This window comes from Tinamus guttatus, unplaced genomic scaffold (genome assembly GCF_059628265.1).
Source record: "Tinamus guttatus ecotype Peru unplaced genomic scaffold, ASM5962826v1 Tinamus_guttatus_pri_ptg000194l, whole genome shotgun sequence".
In the NCBI taxonomy this organism is placed as follows: Eukaryota; Metazoa; Chordata; class Aves; order Tinamiformes; family Tinamidae; genus Tinamus; species Tinamus guttatus.
In genome coordinates, this window is record NW_028288728.1 from 507393 (window position 1) to 528974 (window position 21582).

The following is a 21582-nucleotide window of genomic DNA, read 5'->3' on the forward strand; positions in this document are numbered from 1 at the left end:
GACACCTGGGCACGGTGACATCTGAGCATGGTGACAATCAGGCCACAGCAACACCTGTGCATGGTGACACCCAGACATGGTGACACCTGGACATGGTAACAGCTGGGCACGGTGACACCCAGCACAGTGACATCCAGGCACGATGACACCTGGGCACGGTGACACCTGGGCACGGCGACAGCCCGCTCCCCCTCAATAAAGGCCACGGACCCTCGGGGACACCCGCGCGTGGCCTCGTGCTCGGCGGGAGCGGGGGGTGTCGCTCGGCGCCGCCGCCAGGGGCCGCGCGGCGCGTGTTTCCGCCCGGCGCCTTTTTCGCGGGCGGCCGGCGCGGCGCGTGCGGGAGGGACGGGGCGAGCCCGGCGGCTTTTGCGCGCTGCACCGGCGGGCGGCAAGATGGCGGGCAGGGAGGAGGCGCTGCGGGAGTTCGAGGCCGTGACGGGCGCCGGGGAGCAGCGCGCGCGCTTCTTCCTCGAGTCCGCGCGCTGGGGACCTGCAGGTACCGCCGCCCCCGGGCCGGGGCCCGCGCGGGGAGCGCTCGCCCGGGGCGCGGAGCGCGGCCTCGGGGCCCTTTCTCGACGGGTGTCGCTAAGGGACGGCGCCACCGGGCCCGGCGAGGCCTCGGCGGCCGCGTTGTGGCCCTGTTGGTTCCGTGCACCATGTGCGGGAAGCGGCTGCTTCCGAGCGGGAATTCCAGCAGAATCCCGGTGGGAATGTTGCGGCACGGGGCCTCTGCCCGGAGAGGTCGCGCTGGAAGCGCCGCAGCGACGAGGCCGAGCAGCAGAAACCGGCCCCGCGCGCTCGGCCTCGCGGGGGGGACGGCGCAGGCGTCGATCCCGCTGCCGTGGGAGGGCTGTCGCGCGGCGGGCGCGCACGGCCGGCTGGGCCGACGCCGCTGTCTCTTTGCAGCTCGCCCTGGCCAGCTTCTACGAGGACGGCGGCGACGACGACATCCTGAGCCTGCCCAGCCCGCGGCCAGCTCCGGGTCCCGAGGCCTGGCGCCCAGGTGCGAGAGCGGCGCCTCCTGCTCCGCAGGGGCCCTGAAATCCAAGGGAGAAATTCCTTGCTCAAAAGCACACGCTGTAGCTGAAGTGCCGGTGTGGGGTGTCTGTCAGAGGGGCACCTTTGCGTTTGGATCCGTTTCGCCTTATGTGACCCATGAGAGCTGTGGGAACATCCGCATTTTCCACCCCGGGCTCCGGGGCTGTTGCTCAACTCATGCAATGATCAGTCAGGATAACTTGCCCCATAGCTCAGGAAAGACTTGATTTGCACTCTGAAGCTGGAAGACAGGCAGCCAGTAACCAGGGAGGTGTTGTAGGTAGCCCTTTCGTCCAAAGAGACTGGGTCTCCACAAGAAAAATATCCTGTCATTCTGTGCGCCACCCAATCTGGTTAGGCCTATTGACCTGGCCCTGCCAAATCCCTGGGAAATACTATCCCGGTTCAAAGACGGGGAGCATGTGGAAAAAGGGTTGCTGGCAGTGGAAAGTGAATCAAGACATTCAGCCTGTGAGGAAATTCCATATTGCAAAATATCCTCTGCCTTGGATGGCAGAATAGAAGGAGCCAAACTAACAGGTTCCGGACGCCCAGGAGCTTTTCCTGAGCGTTGTTGAGGTTGAAACGTGTGCTCAGTCTGACCTACCTCGACTTTGATTCACAGTGACCATCGGGTGACGTCGTTCAGAGACCTTGTCCATGCACAGGAGGATGATGATGAAGAGGAAGAGGGACAGCGGTAAGTTTTCTGTTAGAGGCAGACCTGTGGTTTTGTCTCTGTCCTCACGTGACGGTTTTGTCTACAGCCACTTTATTTTTTTGAAGTGGGTTTAAACTGATTTGAAAGTCCCATAGTGGAAAATCTCAGGCTTGATGCAGCAGAATTGGGCAGCGCAAAGGTTGTGCTCCAGGTGTGCCCAGCGCCTCTGTACGAGCCTCAGCTTTCCTCTCTGAGCTGTGCTGAGAGAGGCCAAGGCTGAGGGGGGACCTGGAAGCCCTAAAGTAAGAACAGAAAAAGGTCACAAGCAGTATTTGGGTCTGTGGAGAACACATCTGTGCGAAAATTACAGGGATCACTTGTTCTTTTGGCTTATTTGCTTTCCTTTAAAGTGCAGTTTAAGGGAATGTAAAGGCTAAGGAGATGGAAAGCAAAAACGTAGGTCCCTTTTTAGCAGTTTTGACCTTTAAGGTATCCTGGTGGGGACGTTTTTAGCTGTCAGCTGTGAGTAGTTAAATACACTTAAGGTTAACAAGGGAGGTGATTGAATGAGGCTGATGCACCTGAGCTGGCTGGGATGGGTGTGATGTGGGCTTGCTCTTTAAGTGTAGAAAAAGTGTGTGTCTTTCCTCAAATTGTGTTTGGATGTGACCTATATTCCTCTACCTTAGAGAAGAGCTAAAAAAAGGTATCAGGCAAGTCAGAGAATTGCTGAAATTCACTTAGGAGTTACCAATAGAGCTGGACTGAGCCCTGCCAGGCTGTGCCCTCTCCCCAGGCCTGAGGGAGCCAAAGGTTTGGGGTTGCTTCGTTATCCCTAAGTGTGTAACTTTACAAATTCCTGCACCGATGGACTGTCCTTTAAAATTCTGTAATTCCCACCTACTGGAAGTGACTGCAGGAGAAGATACCCTGGTAATAACAAATATTTGTGCATCTGAGCGGTTTCACTAAGCTGTCCCAAAATGACCAACCATGTCCTGGTGTGAAACTGCTGGGTCCTGTCATGTGTGTCCCGGAGCTGTGTGGGTCCGCGGAAAACTGCAGCCTCATCCAGCAGAGCTTCCCTGTGCTTCCCTTCCAGGTTTTATGCCGGAGGCTCCGAGAGGAGCGGGCAGCAGATTGTCGGCCCCCCGAGGAAGAAGAGTCCCAACGAGCTGGTGGAAGATCTCTTCAAAGGAGCGAAGGAGCATGGAGCCGTGGCCGTGGACCGGACGGCCAAGAGCGGCGGCGAGACCAGCAAGCCCAAAGTGAGGAGTGATGAGTTCGTTTGTTCCGTCCTTCCCCGTTTCAGTTGTTCCTTGATGGTGGGATCTGCTCATTGCTGCCCCCCCTCTGTAGGGCTGCTGAGCCCTGGGATTTTCTTAGAACAGCTGAGTTTGGCCACCAGATACTGCAGCTCTAGCTGCAGTGTCTTGGTAGCAAGAAAAGCCCCTTAGTTGTGTCAGCAAGTTCAAGGTGATCGCTGTGTCTGCGGAGTAACGTGTGTTGCTGCTGCCGCCATGAAGCCCCCGTTTATCCAGAACAGGATTGGGGAATGAAGTTGTTCCTTGGCTATTTATCTTTCTTTGATGCTCTCTTGCAGCCATTTGCAGGGGGAGGCTATCGCCTTGGGGCTACTCCAGAGGAGGAGTCTGCCTACGTGGCTGGAGAGAGGAGGCAGAGCTCGGCGCAGGATGTGAGTATCCCTTGTTCTGTGAGTGTCACCTGAGCCATTTCTGTCCTTCAGCTGCGATGCTTGAGAGCACAGAGTTATAAAGCCTGATGGGGACCTCTTCTGATAGGTGCTTGGGTCAAATAATTTCCTGATGACCTTCTAATGAAGAACCTGGGTGTTCCTTAGTCACAGGAATCCTGCTGTCAACCTCTTCAATATATCAATTATCCAAACAGCGAGCAAAGAGCGCTGGGCAGTGAAGCCCTCATCTGCTGGGGGCTCGTGGGGCTTAGTGTGCTGGTATGAGCTGCTCACTGCTTTGGCTCGGGAGCAAATGTCCCATCTGACCCTGTGTTGGGCTCCTTGCTGAACATGCTCCTGATTCCACAGCCGTGTTTATCAAAGAGCGGGCAGTGCTGTCACCTTCTAGGAATTCCTGTGAATCACAGAGCCAATCCCTATTTTGTTCTCCATGTTAATTGCTCTGACCCAGAGGAGCCTTGCTGGGACCTGGCTGCAGCTTGCAACCTGCCTGCTGCTCGGCAGCTCTGCACTTTGTTCCGACTGCTGTTCTTGCTAAGGTGCTGCAGCAGCTGACTCTTGTGTTGGGTGGTTGCAGGTGCATGTTGTGCTGAAGCTGTGGAAGAGCGGGTTCAGCCTGGACAGCGGAGAACTGAGGAGCTACCAAGATCCGTCCAATGCCCAGTTTCTGGATGATATCCGCAGAGGGTGAGTGAGGAGAGAGAGAGAAAAGGTGAAATGAAGGTGTTTGTGAAACCAGCACTATTGCACTTGCCCTTTCTTAGGAGGGTTTCCAGCCTGGAACCTGTTGGTGAGGCTGGATTTGAAGACTCACTTTAGATAAATAGGGAAGTAGCTTTGGTTTGTGTGGGATGTTGAGCGTTTGAAGTGAACAAACAGGCTTTTTGTATTGGAGGTGACAATTTCTGATGTGTCACAAAAAGACCTGTTGGCCCAGGCTAGAGCCTGGGTGAGGTAACCTTTAATTTGTGTCAGGTGGAAGGTATGTGTCTGCTCTTAATTGAGCACGAATAGGCCGTGATTCCCGCTGGCTCGGAGGCCTGTCCCCGCGCTCCGCAGCCCGCTCCAGCTTCCCTGCGACGCTCTCCCTTGCAGGGAGGTCCCGGCGGAGCTGCGCAGGTTAGCGCGGGGCGGGCAGGTGAACCTGGACATGGAGGATCACCGCGACGAGGACTACGTGAAACCTAAAAGTGTCTTCAAAGCTTTTACCGGAGAAGGCCAGAAGCTGGGCAGGTGAGAGAGCAGCAGCCCTGCATCGGTGTGTCGGGGTCTGTGAAAGCCCCTTGAGAATTTGGGGGGGATGAGCCTGTCGGTCCCTCCTTCCGAGGAGAAGCTGCGTGGTTGGGGGGTGCCCACAGAGGACGCGGGGCGTGCAGCTGTGCCGTGGGGTGACTCAGCGCTGCGTGGCAGGAGGCTGCAGCTCTGCCATTAGGTCATGGGCAAGGGTGTTTTTCCTAGTCATCAGATGCTGTTCATGTCGGTGAGGGAGTAGCCGAGAGCTCCTGTGGGAGGCAGTGGCGGTGAAACCCTAGAGAGGTGCCTGCTGTGACCTTAGCTGGTCCCCACAATCTTAATGCAGCACCTTTCTAGCTTGCAGCGTGTCCCTGGACTGGGAGCCCTGGCAGTCGGGCCCTGCAGGCCACAGGCTCTTGTGCCTGGCCGTGGCCTTGTGCTCAGCAGCTCCTCTGGGTGGTAACGACCCTCCTCGTGTCCTTCTCTCCTCAGCACTGTCCCCCAGGTGATGGGCACCAGCTCACCCGCCCAGCAGGCAGAGAACGAAGCCAAAGCCAGTTCTGCCATCAGCATTGATGAGTCGGAGCCCATCACCAACATCCAGATCCGTCTCGCTGACGGCGGGCGACTGGTCCAGAAATTTAACCACAATCACAGGTACAAAGGCAACAGGAAACACAGGTTACTAACTGGGAAGGCCTGAATGACACTGCGAACTGTGCACAGCTGCAGCAGATGTTAAAAGCCTGGCTGGCCTGCTAAAGGGAGCTCTGGGCATCCTTCTGGATAGGTGAATAGGAACAAACTTATTGTGGGGTTTTAAGGCAGCTGTTAACTCTTAGAAAGATAGGATTTGCTTTGCAGATAGTGATGGACTGTAGCTGGTGATAACTGTATCTAGGAGCTTCAGTGTTAGGGAAAGTTACGCTGATAATGTCAGTTGTAGAAAATGGAACTAGTCTAAGAACTATAGAAGTTGTGATGTAATTGGGAGCTTGATTCAGCTGTTCTGACTCTGAAGTGAAACTTTTGTACCAGGCTGTTCCCTGTGCGGCCCCGAGCTCAGAGAACGCCTGTAAAGCAGTTCCCTCCCCTTGCTGAGCCAGGCTGGCTCTGTAGCCCATGGCTTCATCAGCCTTGTGTCCCCAAGTTGTTCTCCTCCAGCTGATCCTGGAGAGCCTGGGCATCCTCCAGGGCTCCGAGAACAGGAGAACGAAGCCTGCTAAAGGGTTACAACCCCCCTCCTTCAGGCATCTTCTACAGGACACAGATCCAGTGTTGCTGTTGCAGCTACTCTAGGGGCTGGCATCATCTAGGTTTCTAGCTGAGGGGGCAGATTGCCTGGCCACGGCCTCTGCTGTTAGCTGGGAAGCAAGTGCAGTCACTGCAGGATTGTGTGTTCTGGGAAGGGTGAGTTCAGGCTCTCGCCGTGCACTTCTGCAGAGCGTGAACTAACAGCCCCAACCTGGTGTGTTCGATCCCTTCGCGCAGGATCCGCGACATCCGGCTCTTCATAGTGGACGCGCGGCCGGCGATGGCTGCCACCAGCTTCGTCCTCATGACCACCTTCCCCAACAAGGAGCTGACGGATGAGAACCAAACCCTGAAGGAAGCCAACCTGCTCAACGCTGTCATCGTGCAGCGGTTGATATAGAGGAACCCGCCTGTGGCCAGGCGCCCGCCCGCCAGGCGCGTGTCGTCCCGTCCTGCGCACCACGGGTCACATCTCCTCGTAGCGCTGGGTTCTTAGGTCTTGGTTGGACTTTTTTTTCTCTTTAGTTGCATTTCCCATGGTTTTTTTTTTTTTTTTGGTGATGATCAGTGGACTCTAAAATAAATAAACAAAAGAAACCAGTTTTGAAAGGAGCTGCAGCCTGTTGCGCCCCAAATTCTCCCCTGGGAGATTAGTTACCTTGGTGGATTGCATTAATGCCTTTTTTAGAGGGGAGGAAGGCAAAGGGGAAGGGAGCGGTTTCCATCCATGCCAGTTAACCGCTTACAGCAATCCGTTACTCTTCCCTCTCCTCCAAGGGCTGCTGCAAAACACTCTGTTTTCACACATCAAGGATTCTGCACGAGAGGGGCTGGTCTGACCCCCAGGATCATGGGGACATGCCTGTGAGCACCTTATGGGGCGCCTCTTTGACCCAGCTGTTGTTTAGAGTTGGGGGAGAGCTTGGATGTGTCTTCCTGGAGAGCAAGTTCTGCCTGTCCTTCCCTCTGCAGCCCTCGTGGGGTTTCGGTGCAGTTTCCCTTCCTCTGTCTGCGCTTTCTCCAGCAGCCCAGGTGGGCTGTTGGCAGCTTTAACTTGCTCTGTTGATTTTCTTTGAGAAACACAACTTGCTGCAAGAAGGTGCAAGGCTGAAGCAGTGTGGAGTGGTTGAAAGGCAGTGTTTCTTACTGGAAGCAGAAAGGTTGTGTTTTAAAAGATGAATTAGCAAGATGTTGGGAGCAGCTCAGGTGAAGAATTTGAGGCTGTAGGATGCTTTATTTCCTCTCTGCAGCTGAGTGCTGACAGGGCAGGACAAGAACTTCAGAGAGGTTGTGGAGTCTCCTCTGGAGATCTTCCAAACCTTCCTGGATGCAACCAGGTGCCATGTGCTCCAGGTGTCCCTGTGGGAGCGCAGCAGGTTGGGCTGGATGATCCCTAGAGGTCCCTTCCAACCTCAACCATTCTGGGATTCTCTGACACCTGGAATTCTCCAGCTTTGGTCTGTTCCACTGTTTGTATGTTGGCCTCGGGTCTCTGTTTCTTTCCTTCGAGCAGAATCCTGGTGGGAATTCATCGCTGCTGGCCCTGGCTCTGCTCAGGCACCACGTAGGGCTGTGGCGCTTGGCACCCACCGCAGGGGCCTCGTCCCATGTCCCAGCCGCGTCCCAGCAGGACCGGGGGCTGCTCGGGGCACTGCGGAGCAGCGACTGCACCAAGCCCAGACCCCCAGCGAGAGGGGCCACCTCTGCCCCTGGCTCCCAGCCCTGTCCCCGCAGGGTCACCCCACGAGCACTCTGCAGCCCCCACGTCCTCCCCTGGCGTGAGCAGAGCCCAGACCCACGCGGGCTGGGCAGGGCCCGCAGGTCGGACAGGTTCAGCACGAGGAACTCGCTTCGCCGGGTGTACTAATATAGCAGAGCTGCGGTAGGTACCAGACTAAACACGGGCAATTTTTTATAGCAGTTTCTCTACTGAGAGTTGAATTAACTCATTTTTTTTTCATTAACTGGATATATAATGTGCATAACAGCAAATTTGTAAATTATTGTGAAAACAATCATTAAAAACACGCAAAAGAGGAATGTGGTGTCTGACCTTCTCTGCTAGTGGCTGCCATCTGTCTCTGTGGCCGGGCGATGCGTGTGCCCACGTCTGCTCTTGCTGCTGCTTCCCTGGGGCTCCCTGTCTGCAGCAACGGGAGATTGGAAAATTTGGGCAGCGTTTTTAGAGCTGCTGGGTGAAGCTGGGGTCTGCCTGTGTCATCTGATGCTGTGTGCTATGGCCGTGGAGCTGTCTGAGATCTGAATTCCCCTCGAAGCTGAGAATACCTGGAGGACACCTGCTTTAAGTTTGCTCATTGGAGGAGGTCTTGCTTCCTTGTTTGCTGACCTTTCCCTCCCTGTGTGCCATTTGGGGACCTAGGACAACATCTTGCAGATTGCTGAACAGGATGTGGCCCTCGGGCCAGGAGGAAGGTTTATCTAACAGATAAGAAACCGTTTCTCTCTTGTTCCTGCCCTGCTTTGTTGGTGGTTTGGGAGGGATAAGGAGGTGTCCAGCTGGTGCTTGTGGTCTGGCCCCAGATTAAATGGGAATTGGCAGCTGGAAGGCCCCCGGCTCCCTTGAGGCTTCTGCTGCCCAGGTGCTGCTTGACGAGGGGAATTTCACGGCCAGGATTTCTATGGATGGCTCCCAGGGAGTGGGGTGGAAAGGCAGTAGCTCCTGGCGCTGTTTCTCTGCCGCAAAAAGGGAACGTTGTGCTCTAAGCCGGAGGGTGGCAGTGCTGCAGAGAAGCCGCCCTGCGCGGCGGCTCCTGCGGAAGGTGCTTCCCAGCTCCGGCTCTCCCAGGGAGCTGCTCCTGCTGCTCGGGGCCCCACGATGCTGCTCCCCAGCCCTTTTCCTCTGCGTCTTCCCTTGTTTTTGGAAGTAATGAGAAGTCCTTATCTCCCGGCGTGCGGATCAGCTCCGTGCTGCCGCCGGGCTATCTGAGCCGTGCCCGCGCGCAGCGCCGAGGCGCTATCGCGAACTGAGATAGCTCTATCCGGCCCAGGAGCCCGCAGCGCCGGCTGCGCTTACTGCTCCGCTCTGCTTGGCTCCCTCCATGCAAAGCAAACTGCAAAGCGGGGAAAAAAAAAAAAAAAAAAAAAAAATCACCCAGGCTTACCAATAGGGAAGGGAATAATACCCCAAATCACGCAAAAGGAAGAAGTGGAAAGAGACGCCCCGCTTTCATGCAGGGTATGAGCACCCTCGCTCATCACTTCCAGCTCCTGGGTGTTTCTTTCTGCCTTGCCCTGGCAGGAAGGTAAATGTGTGTTTCTGACTCTGCTCCAGTTTGGAATTACTGAGTTTGCTTGGCTTTCTCTGTAGTAAAATCTCCTTTTTTTGCCATTTTCTTTGTTCTAGCAGTCACAGTCTGAGATCGGGCTCCTCTCAAACTGATGTGTGTGCTCTGTTCAGCCGACAGAAAAGGGCCTCATCTGCCCTCTGTGCCTGGGAAACTATATTTTTTGAATTTTTCTTTTTTTGATCATTCTCTCGGAGCGCTATTCTGCCTGCCTTGTTCTTTCCCACCCTTTGGTGTTACGGCAGTGCTTGATGTCACATGCAAAAACTCGTTCCCTTTTTCCCCCTTTTTCACTCCCGCGCTGTTTCGCCCGTGGCTGATGTCACTGATGTCTTTCAGGGCATCCGAGCGTTTCTCTTTGAACACTGTCCTTCAGCAGCTTTGCTTTTCTCCGAGCGCTGCTTGTGTGGCTTCCTCAGATTGCCTTCGTTCGTGCACGGTTCATTGTTTCCTCTTCCTTTTCACGTGTCCTGCTGGCTCCGATCTAGCTCCTGTGCCTCCTGATAGCACTTCCTCACACACGGCTGTTTTGCACCGTTTCCTGTGAATTTTCCTCCCATCCGTAACACTGTCTTTGCTATTGGCTGTTTCCTGGTCCGATCTGTTCTCCACGGGCAGGGGCTGCCTCCTCCGGGGGTATTTCTATGGCCAAGCTGTTTTTCCATGACGTCGGTGGAGGTGCACCCTTTTCCCGGTGTTCCTGCCCCTCCGGCCGCCTGTCCTTGCTGCTGTTTGTCACCCGCTGTGCGTGCGGGTCCCGCTCGGCTTGGCCGGGCAGGAGGAGCAGCAGGGAGCAGCAGGCTGGGTGCCGGTTCTGGCCCAAATACAGATGCAGCCGTGAGAAGGGACAGGGACCAGGGAATCCCCTGGGCACCTGCAGCTACGGGAGGATGACTTCATCCTGCCCTGTTTTTTATTGATTGTTTATAAGCTAACAGGTGGATGTTTTTGTTGCTTTTTGCTATAATCAGTCATATCTGACTTGGTCTTTGCTTCTTCGTGTGCGATGATAATAAATCAGTCAGGAACTAGAAAGTGGCCCTTGTGCTGCGGCTCCTTTTTGGGTGGGACTTGGGCTTCCCTGGTGCTTAGTTCGATCTAGCTGGAGGAAGGACCAAGCGCCTGACGTCACTCTGCTCCCGGGATACTTTCCTGAAGCTCTGTCGGGTTTGGTTCCAAAGGCAGCTCTGCTCTAGAGCCTTGTCCCCTCTCATCAAGGAAAGGACCTTGAGTGACGTCTCTGACTGCGGTTACAGGAAAGCTGGCCCAAGGGATGGGTGTCCCGGCCCCGGAACGCCAGACGCTCGTGGTGTTCAGCAGAACCTCCCTGTGACACCTGCGCTGCTCCCTGTGCGAGGGCTGGCACCTCTTTGGGACGGTTGTTCTGTGTCGGCCCTTCCTGCCACCCCCTTACGGCTCCCACACGGTCCCGTCCCTGCTGGTGAACCGGGATGCTTATCAAGGCAGATCGGTGATTTTAAATGACCGGTTTAATGAAACAACAGCGCTGTTTTTCTTAGCAGGCTGTGGCTTTCCATGAGTGCTTTTATCAGAAACACTTGGCATCACCCGAGGATGCTGGTGGTCATCCGAGGAAAAGCTGGGAGACAGGAGCCCTCGTTCCTGGCAGTGCCTGTTGCCAAGTGCAGCTTCCTGGTGACCAGGCAGCAGCCCTGAGGAACGAGCAGCCTCTCGGCTCCCCTCGTACCTCGAGGCTCCAACCGGGCTCCTCAGAGCTGCGTGCCCTGCCCCCTGATCCAGGCTGGGATCAAACACGAGATCCAAGGGGAAGGCAACCGGCCACTGCCCACGCTCGGCTGCTGAACGAGGAGCTGGGTCTTCCCATCTACCATCCTCATCATGAGCGATGAGGTCCCAGGCAGCTTTTGGGTTGAGTTTAGCTGGTTCCAGTTTATTTCAGCAAGAAGCAAAGCTTAAAGCTCGTTGGCTTCTGCAGAGGATTCAGCTGCAAGGCTTGTTCTTGCTCTGGTAAATAACGCGCGTGCTTTACCGCGTGGCACCAACGCGCAAGGACCCGGCGCTGCAACGCGCAACTCCGACCGCTGCCGGGGGCCGTCGGGACGCGGCTGCCGCTTCCAAAGTGCAGACCCGGCTCCCGCGCGGCTCTGACGGAATGAGCGAGCAAGCGTGCACCGCGTGCAGCCCTGCGGGCGAGCTGGCAGCAGGAATCCCGCAGGCTTAACCAGGAGGAGCAAGAGAAATCCCTCCTAAATACTAAATACTAAGGAGGTTTTTCCAAAGCAATCCCTTATTTCCCAATTCGCACACTTCCACAGCTGGTTGTGTAGCACTGGCTATGCAATAGGCTGGCATCTTTGGCAGCTGAACAGTTTCTGTGTCTCAATTTACCAGTTCATCGTTTTCCGACTCGCTGCATTCCAAAGCGCTTATCTTGTTTGCTGTCCTGCCCTGTCCATACTCAACCTGTCCGACCCAGTGCTGGGAGTCCGGGAAGAGATTCCAGCTGTTCTTATGTATTCAGGTACGTTGCATTGCTCTCTATTGCATTTGCTCTTTATTGGCTGCAGCAGCAACCGCCCTCGCTCCTCCTCTGAGGAGCAGCCCTGCCGTTCCAGCCTGGGAAAGTGGGAACGGGACCCAAGAGCTGCTGGAAACACCTGGAGCGGCCAAGGGGGGACATGCAGGGGACCCACTAGTGGCACGAGTCCAACTGCTGCCACGGCCGCTGCTGCCAAGACATTCCGCTCCGTGGGCACTGGGCGTCTTTCTCAGTGGGCTCCCTTGCCTGACGGCCCCTCTTCAGGTCCCAGGACCCTGAGAAAGGCCATTCTGCACGGCTCGGGTTGGAATTGCTGGAATTGTGTGTTCTTAGGCCCAGGGCTGCCTTGGGATAAGCTCTAGTGCTCCCGCAGAGAGGGGGATCCTGGGGAAGGGGCCTTGCTGCAGCACTTGGGCTTCGCGTTTGCCCCAAGGGAAAGAAGGGGTTCGGCCGCGGCATCGCTGCGACCTCCTTCCTGCCCAAAACCCGCTTCCAGCAACCAACAGGAAAAACGGCTGTGGAGCTGGAAACGGCTCTGTGCTCGGCTCTGGGCTACACGGAGGCCTGTGGCTCAGCTGCATTTCGGGCTCAGGGAATGTGGCATTATCAGAAAGCTCCTTTCCTGCAGCGAGTGGTCTGGGATGATGAAAAGCAGCGGGATGAGACGGGTGCTCTTCAACGCGCTGCAGCCGCGACCTCAGGGTCCCGTCCAGGCCGACGGGTGACACCGTCCTGCATAAAATGCTGCAAAACGCGACCAAAGGCTTCAAGAGGACCCGTGAGTGGGTGAAGATGAAGCTCTCCGGAGAAGACAAAGGTCTCCGGAGAATCCAAAACTTGCCTGTGTTGGAGGAATCGCCCTCAATGGGCCCGGGAGCAGCAGGCACAGCTGCTCTCGACGTATCTGTTCCTCCTCTGTCTGCTTTTTACAGGGGCAGAAAGTGCAGCTATCTGCACCTGGAGAGTAAAGGAGTGCCAAAGAGCCAGAGGATTCAGTGTTGAGCACTGCTCTGAACAGTACCTTGGGTCTGTGCAAATATTGTAGTTACATGCAGTGAGTAGAAAATAGCATAGAAAAACTAAAAATCTTTTTTTTTAATGTTTTCTTCTGAGTTTTTCCCTTTTCCCTTGGGTAGTTAGAGATGTATTTTCCCTTCTTATAAAATTTTATGCTTAAATATGCTGGTGGGAGACAAGGATTTGGCTCCTAATGCACTGGCTGTGGTCCAGAACGAGTGATATTTGTTATCTGAGATGTCAGTAAAATAGCAGCGAAAAGAGATGCCACTGACTCAGTTGCACTGTGGCTTATTAGCTAAGTTCTAACTCAGCCTGTGAAATTTCTGTTTTTTAGATTAACCCCCGTTGATCAAGACTGAGCCGAGACACCATGTTTTTTACCAACGCTGTGATCAGCTTGGCGCTGCAGAGACTGGGATGTGGATTCAGGGCTTCCAGGGGCCGCGGGTTCGCTGGGAGCAGAGCGAGGAGACGCAGCGGGTTCAGGGCTGCTGCTCCGGGCCAGGCTACGCTTGGAGACCCATGAGCACCACGAGGGAGGCCTGTGTGAGAAGAGCGCTCAGGAGAGGCATGAGACGGATGTTAGTGGCGCGGGAGGTCCCTTTCCCGGAGGCTCGGTGCTCTGCGGCGCATTTCCCCACGCGCTCCGCACTCTGCAGCGCATTTCTCCACATGCTCCATGCTCTCCAGTGCATTTCTCTGCACTCTGCAGCGTGTCTCCATGCTCTGCAGCGTGTTTCCCCATGCACTCCATGCTCTGCAGCACATTTCCCTGCACACTCTGCACTCTGCAGCGCGTTTCCCCGCACACTCCGCACTCTGCAGTGCGTTTCCCTGCACACTCCGCACTCTGCGGCTCGTTTCCCCACATGCTCCGCGCTCTGCGGCGCGTTTCCCCGCACCGTTCACTTTCCAAGCGCTTCTGGCCACGAGTCCCTCCACTTTGGGAGCGACTCCCACACATCCGCAGTGAGTAACGGAGCTCCTGCTGCTGCTAACGTAGGAGTCGTTTGTGCTACCAGGACTGCTGGATCTCTGGGCTACGAAGGGTCTGTGGAAGGTGACTAAGCACAGCACGTTCCTTGTCACAAGGCTCAGACGTGGTGTGTGGGCTCCGCGTTGCCATGAGAGCGCTCTCGGAGCCGCAGACCGAGCGGAGGTGACAGTGATCTTGACAGCGACAGGAAAATAACCCCCCCGCGTTGCCAGGCCAAGCGACGTGGCCAGGGCAGCGCCGGCTTCCTGCGCCCGTCAAGGAGAGGGCAGAGCAGAGGGAGGGCGTTTTGCGCAGCCCCCCATGGGGTGCCCGGGCACCTGCTGCTCCTCAAGTGCCTCCTGAGCCCGTGGGGACAGAGGGGCTTTGTGGGGTGCCCCAGAGCCGGCACCTCCCTGTCCCTGCTGCTCCTCTGGGGTCCCTCTCTGGCCTTGGTGCTTCTGCTCGTTGCGGTTGGTGGTGCAGGAGCCCTGGGCTGGCTCCTGGGTGCTTTATTGCTTGCGTGACCATGTTCTCCCCTGTATCCCGAGCTTCCCAGCAGCAGCTCTGCCATGGGGATAAAGCGCCAGATCCAACGTGATGTTTGAAGGGCTCTGGATTTCTCTGCTTGCCCGCAGAGAGCCCAGAGCTGCTGCCCTGCAGCGCAGGACGCCCCACACGGGCAGGCTGGGCCGGGCTCCTCCCTCGGGGCCGTCACTTCTCCTCCGGGCTGCCGCTTCTCCCCGTGGCCTCGCCATGCCGCATCTCGCCGGCTCCCCGCGCAGCCCTTCCCGGTGCCCGCGCCGCTCTCCGTGCCCAGGCCGGGCAGCCCGGCCGCGCGCGTGACGGGGGCACCGCCGCCGCGATGCCCCCGGCCGCGCCGCGGGACGCCGAGCTGCTCCCGGCCGTGCGGGACGGAGCCGACCCGCCGCGGGGCACCGCCAAGGTAAGAGCAGCGCCCCGGGGTGCCCCTGCGCACGTGCCCCGTGGGCGCCGCACGTGCGGCGTCGCCGTCGCGCCCACGCCGAGCCGCTCGGCGCGGCCCGCGGGGGAGCGCGGCGCTGTCGTGACTCAGGCTCCAGAACACGCTGTTTAGGGGAGGCTCCGCGTTCGCGCTGCGTTTGCCGACTTCCCGGTGAAACGGAGCTGCGTCCTGCCTGCTAGAACAGAAAGGGAACAAAAGCTGCCGCAAACCCCTCCAGTGTAGAGAAATGCCTTGGTAATTTTAGAAACAGGGCTGCTGCGGCAACAATGTGTTGCATGAGTAAGTGCTCACAGCGGAGGTGCAAACCCAACGCTTCAGCCCAACGGGACCAAGCTGATCTGTGCCTTGAGATGCAAGGGAGCTGCCTTGAGATGCAAGGGAGCTGCCTCGTGTGTGCAGGGGAAGACAGAAAGGAGAGGAGGCCGCGGGCAGGGACCTGAGCAGTCCGGGAGGCTCCCGGCCCGGGTCCGTCTCCATACAATCTCATGGAATTCTGCTCGCTGCACAGGGGAAGGCGCACGGGGCCTTGCGGAGGACACGTATTTATGTCTCGTCACTCCGTGCACTTCTGCAAAACTTCTGCAGGAGCCCAAAGCTTTTTTTACAGCTGTGCCTGGACAAGAGCAGTCGCTGGGATGGCCATTGGCACTACGTGAGCAGAGGAGCTTCCCTCGTGCTCCCACAAAGGCCTGTGCGTTTTGGGGTGCAGGGCAGCAACCTGCCCGCAGCTCCCGGGGCTGCGCAGTGACTTGGCAAAGCAGGGACATGGTGCCAGCCAGGGAAGTGAGTCCCTTAGGAGCAGCCAGTGCCACTACATTGACCTGTGGTGAATCGAGAGATGAGCTCTGCTCTCCAGATTCCTACCTCTGCACTTGAACTCCCCCAGGGCTCCACTCACTGCAGCTGAACGGCCTCTAACCAGGGTCTGCCCATTGCAGAACCGGCTACTGGCCAAGCTAGTGCCCCCTGCTCAGCCAAGGGCAAGGAAAATCGCAGCCTGGACCGGCCGCTGGTTTCCTCTGCGGCCTGATTCTGTGTTTCCCTCTGTTCTTGCGCTTGGATGAGGCAGAGGAGGATCCCACCAGGCAGCAGGTGGGGGCTGGGAGCACGGCCTGTAGGTTGCCTCTGGGAACCTGCCAGGTAGTTGCGGCTTGGTGGAGTATTTGCTAAACTAACCACATCCAGGGGAAACGGAGGCTTTGCCGCGAGCCCCTGCTGCGGTCAGGGCTGCGCGTGCGCTGGCTGCAGCGAGGGCAGCTGCTGCGAAGGCGCCCAGCGCCCGGGAGCAGCTCCTCGAGGGATGGTGGGGAACAGGGTCCTGCAGAGCAGGACGCCCTGCGGGGCTGCGGCAGCTCCCGGGAGCAGCTCCTCGAGGGATGGTGGGGAACAGGGCCCTGCAGAGCAGGACGCCCTGCCGGGCTGCAGCAGCTCCCGGGAGCAGCTCCTCGAGGGATGGAGGAGAACAGGGCCCTGCAGAGCAGGACGCCCCGCCGGGCTGCGGCAGCTCCCGGGAGCAGCTCCTCAAGGGATGGAGGAGAACAGGGCCCTGCAGAGCAGGACACCCCGCCGGGCTGCGGCAGCTCCTGGGAGCAGCTCCTCAAGGGATGGAGGAGAACAGGGCCCTGCAGAGCAGGATGCCCCGCCGGGCTGCGGCAGCTCCCGCGCCGCCTTTATGCCACGCTGAGCATCGCGTTTAGCAGCACGGCTCCCAGCTGCCATGTCCCTCCGGATTCCGGACTGGATGGGGCCCTGTCCAGCCAAAGGAAAGCGCAGGGCAGGGAGCGCCGTGACGCAGGGCCTCGCTGCTCCCGGGGAGCCCCGCGGAGCAGAGGAGCGAGGCCTGGCGCAGGGCTGGGATCCGTTCCCAGCGCAGCGCGTCCTCGGCCTCTCGCTTCCAGGAGGGGCCCGCGGTGCCGTTCCGCACAAAGCTCTGCTACGCCGTTGGCGGCATTCCCTACCAGATGACGGGAAACGTCCTGGGGTTTTTCCTCCAAATCTTCCTTCTGGATGTTGTGCAGGTGAGTGGCCATGAGAGACGGGGGGAATTTGCTTTGCATGAACTGGGCAGGCCGGAGCCAGGGTGGAGCGTGATGGGCGGCCGAAGCCCTTGGAAATGCTCATCGGAATTAGGTGCCAAACCTGGCACAACTCATGGTTATAGAGATGTTTCTGGGTCATTTCAAGGCTTTGGGTGGTCCCCAGGGGATGCAGCTGAAATACTGCCTAGAGCAAACTGCATGGAGCTCACTGCTCCCAGCTTCCCACCAGCACTTCTTTCTCCATGGAGCTGTGGCTTCTGTTTCTCCCCCAGCTGAAGCCATTCCATGCCTCTCTGATCCTCTTCCTTGGAAGAGCCTGGGATGCAGTTACTGACCCTGCTGTTGGCTTCCTAGTCAGCAAGAGCCCGAGGAGAAAATACGGCAAGCTGGTGCCATGGTGCGTGTCCGAGCCAGAGCCTCAGGAGGGTCTGCGTGGGGCTCAAATTCCTCCCGTGTTAACATGGGGAGACAGTTGGGATCCTCGTAGCGTGGCTTGCAGTGGGGTCCAGATGGCACAGTAATGAAAGAGGGGGAGACCATTCCCAACACTTGCTGTTTCCTTGAGTTCTTTCCTACCCAGGGCTGTGGAGTTTGGTGCTCCAGAATTGTCCAAATCTTCATGAGCCGCCAGGCACAAACAACGGCGCCAGGAGCTCTCCAGCAGTCTCCAACTATGGGCAAATCCTGTACTTGGAGCATTACTGCTGCCCACGAGGCTCTGCTGCAGGGCTGGGACTTGAAGTATTTAAAATAAGAGAATAAGCCATTTGGGACAACTTAGCCACTTGTTTTTGTCCCAGTGTTTCATTTGACCCCCACCTGCAGCCTGGCAGACGGGCACTCGCTTGAGCAGACTCCTTCCTCCTGCAGCCCTCGGCCTCGTGGGGCTTAGCTGTGGTTTAGCAGGGTTGAGCTGCGGTTTGGAGGCCGGGGGAGGCGCCGAGCGGAGCAGCTCGGCTTCCTCCGCGCCGCTTCCTCCGCAGGATCGCGTGCTCCGCGCCGCCCGGGGTGCTCTGCTACTGCTTGATGTGGGCCCCGCTCCCCGACGCCACCGCCGGCTCCCTGAAGTTCCTGTGGTACCTGCTCACGTACAGCCTCTTCCAGACGTGCATGACCGTAAGGAGCAGGCGACCTGGGGCTGCCCGTGCTGCACGTCGGCCTCTCGGAGCGCTGGGTGCCGGGGCTGGAGCAGGGTCTGGGCAGCACTGGCTGTGAGGAGGATTAAGAAAGAAGCCAAGTCCTGATAGAGGAGGGCAGCGGGTTGCCTTGTGCAGGGGTGCAGTGGAAGGCAGTGTCGTCTCCTGTACTTGGCAATGAGGGGGTCGCAGGAGGCAAGGCAGCAGCCAGGGGGGTCTGATCTGTGCTGTTCCCCAGTGCTACCATGTGCCCTACTCCTCCCTGACCATGTTCCTGGGAGGAAGCCAGAGAGATCGGGACGTAGCCACTGCCTACCGTAAGTGACGGTGCCCCATCGCGGGGCTCACCCTCCGGAGCGGCCCTGGATGTCGGGGCCTCGCACCCCGCACCCGGAGCTGCTCTCCTGCCCTTCCTGGGGTGTCTCTGAAGCCTCTCTCCCGGCAGGAATGGGCATGGAGGTGTTCAGCACGCTCCTGGGCTCGGGGATCCAGGGGCAGCTCGTGGGCGCTTACCATGCCCGCATGCTCCACAGCTGCGACGTGCCCAACGGGACCCTGGCCAACGGCAGCTCCCCCGGCCTCGCGGCCTCGCTGGGCACCACGGTAGGGCTGGCCCGGCCGCTCGGCCTCCCCACGGACCGGCCGCACTCCCGGCCGCGCGCGTCCTACCCACCTTGTGACGCTGCCGCCCGCAGCGCAGGGCCTATGCGTCTGCATCCCTGGTGCTGGGCTCCATCTATCTGCTGTCCTGCCTGATTCTCGTCTTTGGAGTAAGAGAACAGCCTGGTAGGGTCTGTTTTGATGGCTTTGATGGTGTCCCGTGGCGGTGGATGGTGACGGTGGCCGTGCAGGGGAAGGCACAGGCACCTGCAGGCTGGGTGACTCTTTCAGCATGGGGCAGATCCATGGGATCTGCTCGGATCCCGAGCCTCTGCCTTCCCGGCTCCCTGGGAACAGCCGCCAGCCTTGCAGCCCCTCAGTCTGTGCCGGTGGCATCTTGCTCCAGCTGAGGCCTGGGGAGATGTTGGTGAGAAAGGCACGAGGAGGCTACTGAGCGCTGCTGCTCGGAGCCTGCGGCGGTGCGGACCGCGTGGCGCGCGGGGATGAGGGCTCCCATCTGCGCACAGGGACATCGCGCTCCCACGGCTCCCCGCTCGGCCGAGCCGCGCTCCAGCCGCAGGGACGTCCCCCTGCGCCTCCCGCTGTCCCCGAGCCCCGGGCCAGCCCTGCTGCGTCTCGCGCAGGGCCCCTCAGCCCCCTGGGGAAGGCTGGGCTGCCCTTCGGGAGCTGCTTGAGGACGGTCGTGCGACACAGGCCCTACGTCCAGCTGCTCTGCGGCTTCCTCTGCGCGTCCCTGGCCTTCCAGGTGCGGGACCGGCCTCGGCAGCGGGACAGCCGGGGAGAGGAGGCGCTCCAGGCGGGCTCTCCCGTGACCGCAGCCACGAATGTCTCCGCGTTCCCTTCCCAGATTGCCCAGGGCATCTTTGCCACCTTCTGTACTCACGCTGCAGGCCTGGCCGGGAAGTTCCAGCATTTGCTGCTTGTCATGTTGGTAAGTGACACTTTCTGGCCCTGCTGTCCCCATCAGCTTCAGCAGATGCCGGGATTACCTGAGCCCTCCAGGAGGGTGGCAGTGCCACACGTGGGATGCCGGATCCTGTGGAGCCAGCACTGCTACTGCTTGCTGCCACCAAGGATGTCACCTGGACACATGCCAGCAGAACCTGGAAAGTCCTGCTGAGAGCCCCCTCTGCTCTCCACAGGTCTCAGCCGCCCTCTCCATCCCGTTTTGGCAGTGGCTTTTGGGGAAATTTGGGAAGAAAACGGCCGTGTCCTTGGGCCTGCTGGTGGGTTTGCGCCGGGCGCCCAAGCAGGGCGATGCAGGAGACGGGGGCTGCAGCCCCTCTCTGCGAGCGAGGGGGAGCGGGCGTGCGGCCAGCGCAGGGGTCTGCGGGGGGACCCACGCGCTCCGTCTCCTCTCCGCGCCCCAGCTGATCATCCCAGCGCTCGTGGCCATCACCCAGGTGACGCACAACTTCCTGGCCTTCACCTTCCTCATGATGGTGGCAGGCTGCAGCATGGCTGTGCTCTACCTGCTGCCCTGGTGAGTGGAGGCAGCTCCGAGGAAGCTGCGAGGGAGAGGATGGGAAGAACGGGAAGCGCCGCATGAGGTTGAGGCTTCCCAGGAAGCACCGCACCAGGCCAAGGCTTCCTGGGAATGACGGGAAGCCCCATGCCAGGCCAAGGCTTCCCTGCACGGGCCGTTGGGCTGCACAGGGGCACGTGCAGCGGAACCGGGAAGGGATGGGATCCCAGTGAGCGACACTCCTGTGCAGCATCGCCCGGGGTGCCATGCAAAGCAGCATTCTCTTCTTCTGCCTTTCCCAAAGAATCTGCTGCAACCTGGGAGATGTTCTCTGCCCCCATTGCCTAGTGCGAAGGGCTGGCGCCCAAGAGGCTCCAGAGCAGGGGCTGCCAGGGCTCGCCACCTCTTCCCGCTGCCCGGAGAGGCCCGGCAGTGGCTGCAGCCGGGTCTGGACGGCGCCGGGGCGGTTCGTGAAGGCCCTATGGGGCTGTGTCCCCCCAGGTCCATGCTGCCCGACGCCGTGGACGACTTCAGGCTGAGGAACCCCAGCTGCCTCAACCTGGAGGCTCTCTTCTACTCATTCTACGTCTTCTTCAACAAGTTTGCAGGCGGCCTTGCCGTGGGGATATCGACGCTGAGTTTACAGTAAGCACCAACTCTTACTCTCCCTATTTTGCCAGTCCAGCACAGATGTTGGATACTGATACTGAACGATACTGATCCTGGTTGTCTGACAAGAGACCCTGGGGTGGGTTATAGGCATATCCAGATTGGTCTCTCCAACATCTACTGAGCGTGAGAGGAGCGGGAAGGGATGGGATATCCCCCAGCTGGGTCTCCGGAGCGGGGTGGCAGAAGCGCCCGCTCGCCCTTCCGCAGCGGCTCGCCGGGATGGGGAGCAGCGTGACCATTCCCACAGCTGGAACCCTTCCGGAGCTCCCCGCTCGGCTCCCTCGGCCGGCAGCGGTGCCTTCCACGCGCGCTCCTCTCCAGCTTTGCAGGTTACCGCGCTGGAGACTGCAGGCGCAGCCCCTCCGTCACGCTGGCCCTCCAGCTGCTCATGGCCCCCGTCCCAATCAGCCTGCTGCTCGCTGCCGTGGCCATCTTCTGCACCTACCCCATCACCGAGGAGAGGAGGGAGCAGATGAGAAGGGAGATGGAGGCAATCGGGTAACGGGAGCCCCCGGCTCTGCTCTTATTTGCTCTGGGTGTCTGCGCTGCGACAAGCCCAGGGCAGAGGGGCTGCGCAGGGAGGGCTGCGGCCACCTTTCCCCTCCGCGGTCACCTTTCCAAGGGCTCGAGGGGCCGTGGGGGCCGCAGCCCTCGCAACGGCTCTCACGGACGCTCGTGTGGCTCCTTCCGCAGGCTCCGCGCAGAGCCCGGCGGCGCCGCGTGAAACGGGCCCTGCAGCGGGTGAGTCGCCCTGGGAAGGGGCCCGGCCCGCTGAGCGCGCCCAGCGCTGCCGTCGCGGAAATTCCCCGTTTCCTGTTGTTTCCCGTTTCCGTGTTCCAGGGGCCTGTCCTGGCTCCCCTCCTTCTCCTGGCAGGCGTGCGCGGGTCGGAGAGGGCCCTCCTTAGGGAGCTGTCTTCTCCGGGCTGGGCCCCGCGGCTC

The 21582-nt window shown here is 59.1% G+C and overlaps 2 protein-coding genes across 2 annotated transcripts; both read left to right on the forward strand.

The window, feature by feature from the left end:
• The first annotated feature begins 380 nt into the window (after nt 1–380).
• Nucleotides 381–6314, forward strand: NSFL1C (NSFL1 cofactor). Its single transcript, XM_088523559.1, is given in 11 exon segments — nt 381–483; nt 485–499; nt 910–976; nt 979–1006; nt 1667–1741; nt 2805–2970; nt 3306–3398; nt 3997–4106; nt 4515–4652; nt 5145–5309; nt 6144–6314. Coding segments are annotated over 11 exon segments (1107 nt in total). The 5' UTR covers nt 381–396; the 3' UTR covers nt 6307–6314.
• Nucleotides 6315–14590: 8276 nt separating this feature from the next.
• LOC104573766 (sodium-dependent lysophosphatidylcholine symporter 1-A-like) lies at nt 14591–21367 on the forward strand. Its single transcript, XM_088523623.1, has 14 exons — nt 14591–14671; nt 16579–16728; nt 17022–17146; nt 17733–17865; nt 18124–18202; nt 18331–18488; nt 18581–18671; nt 19130–19251; nt 19354–19437; nt 19649–19732; nt 19877–19989; nt 20473–20616; nt 20965–21141; nt 21337–21367. Exons 1-14 carry the CDS (start codon nt 14591–14593, stop codon nt 21365–21367), a joined length of 1572 nt encoding a protein of 523 aa, XP_088379749.1.
• Nucleotides 21368–21582: the final 215 nt, after the last annotated feature.

Bases quoted from the DNA above. Each gene is read 5' to 3' on its own strand.
- LOC104573766 (XM_088523623.1), top strand. From the start codon at position 14,591: ATGCCCCCGGCCGCGCCGCGGGACGCCGAGCTGCTCCCGGCCGTGCGG. The intron at 19,438-19,648 runs GTAAGTGACACT...TGCTCTCCACAG, and splicing joins ATTTGCTGCTTGTCATGTTG to GTCTCAGCCGCCCTCTCCAT. The intron at 21,142-21,336 runs GTAACGGGAGCC...CTCCTTCCGCAG, and splicing joins AGGGAGATGGAGGCAATCGG to GCTCCGCGCAGAGCCCGGCG.